We start from the raw sequence: 5,992 nt of genomic DNA, 5'->3' as shown, positions 1-5,992 counted from the left end.
TTATAAAATTAATATAATTATCAATTCTATAAATATTAATTATTTCTATATTAATATTATTTTAGGAAAAATTATACATTGAATGGAACAATTCAATATGAGCAATTGAAATGTAAATCTTTCCATTTAACAGGTAAGAGAAACGTATTAATAATATAAAAATATATTCTTTTATAATCAAGATTTTTAAAATTTGTACAGATCAATCCAATGAAATGATACTTCTAGAAGATTCAGATTTGTATGCAGTTATTAGCTGTTTGAGAGTTATTTACTCTCAAACCAACAGAGGATGTGCTTTCCCTTATTTACATAAAATTTGGGTCCAAGAGTTTATAAAACAAAAATTTTTATGGCTTCTACAAGAATATCTTGAGAATTCAATTTTTCCCATCTATGTATTTCGATCAAAAAAAGAATTACTTACAGCAAATATACATCATAAGATGAATATAGTATCCATATGGTCAGAAGATATTATAGCTGCAAAGAATTTAGCAACATCCTTAAATGTATATTATTTAAATTATAACGTACACACAGTATTATTACGGAGATTTTTCTAAGAATTATTAATGTTTCTGTTTTTAATAATTTAGAAAGAAGTTGTATTCATAAATACACACATGGATTTGCATGATGGTACTGCACTTTTACCTTATGTAAAAATATTCAACAAAACATTGGACAAACTATCGTATAAACAGCAGAATTTTGATCTTGACAGTTATATGATAAAATCGAAGAAACATGAAATTCCAACTTATAATCTTTTTTATTATGGTAAATGGCAACAACCTGTGCAAAACACATATTGGATATATAATGAAACTCTGTGGGCACATGCAACAAGGTATGAATACATATCATCTTCTTTATCTTATTCTTAATTGAAATAATTCTTAAACTCTTCAAAAATTTAATAAAATTTATAATTAATTAATTTATTGTGTCATAGTTGCGATATTGAGAGGTGCATTGATTCAGCTGAAGAAGGATTCAAAATTTGGAATACCAAATCTGCAACTTCTAGAAATCAAATATTATTCAAGTTTGCATACATGTTAGAATGCAATGGGTATGTTAAATATGTTATATATAATTTTATAACTAACATATATAATTAACATATTTTATGTTTGAAAGTTTTTATATTTCTTGTCTTTTATATTTTATGTTGTAAATTTAAATTTTTATTTTTATTCTTAATAATAGTTTTTTTATGTTTTTGATTTCATTCTTGATAATAATTTTTAATAATTGATTTCTTGTTTTTTAGTAAATTTCTATTAGCAGATAGAATATCAAAATGGATAAAATATTTATATATTTATGAATCATCGTTACTTTGCTCTCAAAGCAGAAGATCAGAAATAACAAAATTTCGTAAACCAAGAGGCGTTATCATCTTAAAGGAAAAAGAAGAAACTCTTTTATTTGATCAATTGACACAAATTTTAATTGCTGGTAATTCTGTTATCGTGATATGCGATGGAAAAAACTCTTGTAATCTAGTACAATATTGTGACATGTTTTCAACATCTGAAATACCATCAGGTGTTATAAATTTATTGTTTAGTGAAAAATTAGATACTTTAGAATTTTCCTTATGCGCAACTGATTATGATCTTTATGCAGAACGATTTTTCTCAAAAGACAAGCCAGAAAAAACATATAAAAACCTTACTGTACCCAAGCAAATTATACTGCCTATTTCATAAATAATTTTAATAATATGTGACATATAGATATCTCTAGATAGAAAGCGATACAAGCATGGGTATACATACAAAAATATATAAACACATTTATATATTTATTTCCATTTTATAATTTTACAATTTCTATCACATTCATGGATTAATTCTTTGAATAAAAATGATAATCATATGACTCACTCGGATTATTAAAATATTCAGAGAATATGTTTTACATTTTCATTCCCACAAGCATGTAAATAGATAAAAAAATTAACTGCGATGTATATCTTTTTTATCATAAAAATATTTTATATTTTTACTAGCAAATTATACATGCTGCATAAATAATTTTAGTACATATTATATTTTAGCAATTAAAAAAGATTTTGTATACGTTCTTTTATATATTTTTATCTAAAGCTCTTTTGTAAATTGTACTATACATTTCATTGGCAATTTCGCTTGTTGTAGATGTATATGCACTGGTCAAAAAAGAAAAAAATACAAAAAGATTTTTCATTAATAAATTATATCTTTTGTTCTTTGTACTAATAAAATCACTGTGCGTGTAAAAAGAAGCTGATATAACTAAATATATATGCATAAATTTGTACTGTTATATACATATATGTATGTATATATATGTATATATACATCATGCATAATATAAGGAATGTATTGACTGGAAGATAATGTGTGATTAAAATTTCTATCTCTGAGAAAAACCTATAATGCCTAATTAATTAAAGCTTAATGATTAAATTATGTGCAAATTAAACAAATCAATTTGCTGTACATGTTTTGTTTTGTATACAATTAACTGTCTGTTCAAATTTGTAGGAAGATTTGACATTTTTCTGTCAGTTTACATACAACATATTGTGTAAAGAATTAATTTCAATATCTAATTGTGTTCTACTTATCAAAACCAACCAGATTTACGATGATGGTTTTACAGATTGTGGATAGAATCCAAAATTATATCTGAGTTGTTCAAGAAATACAAACGTGAGAATGGTTTGCGGTGCTAATCGAATAAATGCAGGTATATAGCCCTAGAGTAAAAAAGAATTATTCATTGAAAAAATTGTATGCTCATAATTATTTTAAAAATGTTCAAAGGAAAAAAAATTCCTTTAATGATACTTACTTTAAAGAAAGCCAGTGGCCCAAGTTTGGCAGTATATAAGAAAAGTTCCATTAGATTCTATATAGAAAATAAATGTAAAATATAAGTTGTATATTTCGTAAAATCTATCGATTATTTGAATACATATACTTACTTTGAATTCTCCAGGCTTAGCATTCATTGCTCGTGTCTTTAGAACATCTAAAGGTTGTGTTAGTGTTGTTGCAATAGCGCCCTTTATATTAGCATAAAAGATGATATCAGATCAGCTTTTAAATACAAGATGAATTTAAAGTTTTTTCTTTCAATAGAGACTTACAGCCGATACACTGGATAAAACATGCGTTGAAGGATTATCCCGAAAATAGCCAGTTTGTAACAACATTGTTTTAATCTGATCGTAAAAACTTAATTGACCGATAGTCATCAACGCTGCTCTCATGGTCGCGGTCGAACATCCGCTAAACAATTGTCGAACACCCTCTTGTTGAATTACACGAAACAATCCATCCAAAGCATGTTTATAGCTGTGCAATAAAAAGAGAGATATATATAAATTAATAAAAGTGGCACAATCAAAGTATAATATATAAGTAAATATATATAATAATATTAAAATTCTTACTTTCTTCTTAATTCTGGTGCTAATTTGATATCATTCTGCATGCGTACATTAATCACATCGCCGGGAGTTCCAAAAACACCACCCGTAGCACCGGAAACTCCAGCCAATAAGAGCTTTTGGTAAAAAGGTAATGGACGATCAGGTGTTTCAAACGTTTGTTTGCCGACCTATTATATTTAACAATATGACCTGTGTATAATAAATTAAGAAAAAAATGGCATTTATGTGTATACAGATAATGTATATAAGTTTCTTCATGTACTTACCTCGTAAGCACCAAATCTTATTGTAGAATAAGTAAGCTGGCGAAGTAGGGAAGCACTAAGTCCATTGTATAAAGCTAATATTCCCTGTTTTTTAATTATTCCAACAGTCGAACGTACTATTGATATTTTGCCTTCCTGCTGCGTTTGCAAATGGACCTAGAAAATTAAGATTTATGTAATAATTAGGTCTTAATTTAAAAATTTCTTTAACATACCTCTATACATATATTTAACAAGAATCAACATTTATTAATAACTTGAAAGAAAGATAATGAGAGAAACAAAAATAATTACTTATTATATAAAATGTTGATATTTAAATATTGATTAGCATAAATATAATGATATGATTTATATTATATCTATTAATAGATCATTCTTATTGACAATTAAAAAATAGGCTAAAAACTAAACTGAGTTAAGAAAAATGTAAATAAAACCTTTAGTAAATCCAAAGGATGAGTCACACATGCAGCAGCTGCAGAAGAAACACCACCAAAGTACCAACGTGATAATTTCTTACTTTTATCAGCCATTGTTTATCTATTTTTTCAACTTCTTAATTAAGCAGCTACTAGGAACATATTTATAGCACTGCGTAAACAGAAAAAAAAACTGATTAAGATATGTATACATAAAGATTTCTATTTATAAAATGTAGAATTATAATTCCACTTACCTTTTTTCTGATTATATTAATAGAACAAAGCATTAATATAGTTTATTCATTATGTAGGAGTGGCAGTCTCTCTCTCCACTGTATATATATATATGTGTGCAGCATTAAAATAATAGTTTAGTAAAAAAATAAATCTGAAAAATTATAATAACAAAATATTAATAGTATGAAATACAAAGAATATATATGTATAATATATAAAAATTCTATACACTTTTTCAAAAGATAAAAAACACAAATAGTTTGAAGAATATATGAATTTTCTCTACAATACAACCGATCATACAACAAATATTAAATATTCGAAAATATTTATATTTTTTCCTTGCAAAAATTACTGTATAAAATCCATGAATCTTTCAGTTCCTTCATATTAGATGAAAATCTTGGCCAAAACGATTATACGAGCGGTGCTAAAATTAAAACCAACACGATAAGTAACGACTTTATTTGCGATAGTGGGAATACCGATTCTCCCAAGTAAATGCAAATATACGCGCGATTCGCACACATACTTAGTGAAAGAGAGAGAGAGAGCAACTTTAGGAGTATAAACGAGATTTAGCTCTCTCGTTCGCTATTTACAAAATCTTTGCTTTAGAACGCGCATAAGTAAAAAAAAAAAAAAAGAAAAGAAAAAACATAAGAGTTCGAAATCGTTTCATTCACGCAATTGGCTATTAATAAAAGCTATAATCGATGCAGATTCAAGCGTATATTAATAAGTCTACATATATTAGAACTACTCGTCATTAACCGTAGGCATATATTGCCCGAATGTTTCTTAAATTAACCATATAATATATATTGATAATTATTAACGATCTTTGTCAATCGCAGATGGTTCTATGGTTTTTATATAGGTTCGACTATCGGCAAGCGCAAAATAGTTTGTTAAAAATTTCTGAAAAATATTAACGCAAGACGTGCTTACTATTTTTCACACGATAATCGTTGGTACTGCTGGCGACGTCGTATGACATACTCCGACCCCGACAACAGCTGGAACTCGACTGACGTAAGACATTCTGGAGACCGGAGAAGTGGAGCGTGGAGCGGCGGCGGCGCACCGCGCACGATCAGCTGATGGCCACGTGTAATACCACCTCCCGTTAATGGAATTGCAAGTCCCCAATAGGGTAGATATCCATAAAGTAAGTGGAATATGTGCTCGTCGCGCAATCTTTTATCACTGGCGCGTCCGCTTATCAACGGCGACGACGGCTGAAATGACGATAAACGATTGTGTCGGTTTGCACGATGAGTTTGATTGAATAAATTAGCGAGTCGCGATTACGGGACGCCGTTATTTTCTTCAATTAAGAATGAAAAGGAGCCAACGAAGTTGTTAAATGGTCCTGTTGCCAAATATATAAAAATATCACATGGTCTAGAATTTCTAGTTTTTTTAATGTATAGCACTCCGTTTATGTGTTCTCTTTTATAATTCAAATAAAACAGTTATACATATAATTATAATTTTAATCATTTCATGAGCATATATTATAAAAAAACATGAGAACACAAAGTTCTAGAAATTTTTATTTATAGTAAACGATATTCTATGCATATAGTACATAAGAGGAACGATAT

The 5,992-nt window shown here is 28.0% G+C and overlaps 2 protein-coding genes across 2 annotated transcripts in view; one reads left to right on the top strand and one right to left on the bottom strand.

Moving 5' to 3' along the window:
• The window catches only part of LOC115236992, a 3,151-nt gene extending 927 nt beyond the window's left edge, over window positions 1–2,224 (top strand). The window contains exons 5-9 of the mRNA XM_029809728.1: window positions 66–133; window positions 202–512; window positions 600–853; window positions 959–1,078; window positions 1,280–2,224. Coding sequence (XP_029665588.1) covers window positions 66–133; window positions 202–512; window positions 600–853; window positions 959–1,078; window positions 1,280–1,721 — 1,195 coding nt within the window. The 3' untranslated portion in view covers window positions 1,722–2,224. The remainder of the gene's footprint in view (window positions 1–65; window positions 134–201; window positions 513–599; window positions 854–958; window positions 1,079–1,279) is intronic.
• LOC115236993 (mitochondrial dicarboxylate carrier) lies at window positions 1,803–5,469 on the bottom strand. Its single transcript, XM_029809729.1, has 9 exons — window positions 5,334–5,469; window positions 4,400–4,533; window positions 4,161–4,314; window positions 3,721–3,876; window positions 3,455–3,621; window positions 3,149–3,356; window positions 2,984–3,064; window positions 2,851–2,907; window positions 1,803–2,755 (listed from the first exon to the last, which is right to left on the bottom strand). The coding sequence occupies exons 3-9, from the start codon at window positions 4,254–4,256 to the stop codon at window positions 2,639–2,641; spliced, it is 882 nt and encodes a 293-aa protein (XP_029665589.1). The 5' UTR covers window positions 4,257–4,314; window positions 4,400–4,533; window positions 5,334–5,469; the 3' UTR covers window positions 1,803–2,638.
• Window positions 5,470–5,992: the final 523 nt, after the last annotated feature.

Source organism: Formica exsecta, unplaced genomic scaffold (assembly GCF_003651465.1).
Source record: "Formica exsecta isolate Colony F162 unplaced genomic scaffold, ASM365146v1 scaffold265, whole genome shotgun sequence".
NCBI lineage: Eukaryota > Metazoa > Arthropoda > Insecta > Hymenoptera > Formicidae > Formica > Formica exsecta.
The sequence above is the reverse complement of the archived record's forward strand: the minus strand, read 5'-3'. Positions and strand labels throughout refer to the sequence as shown.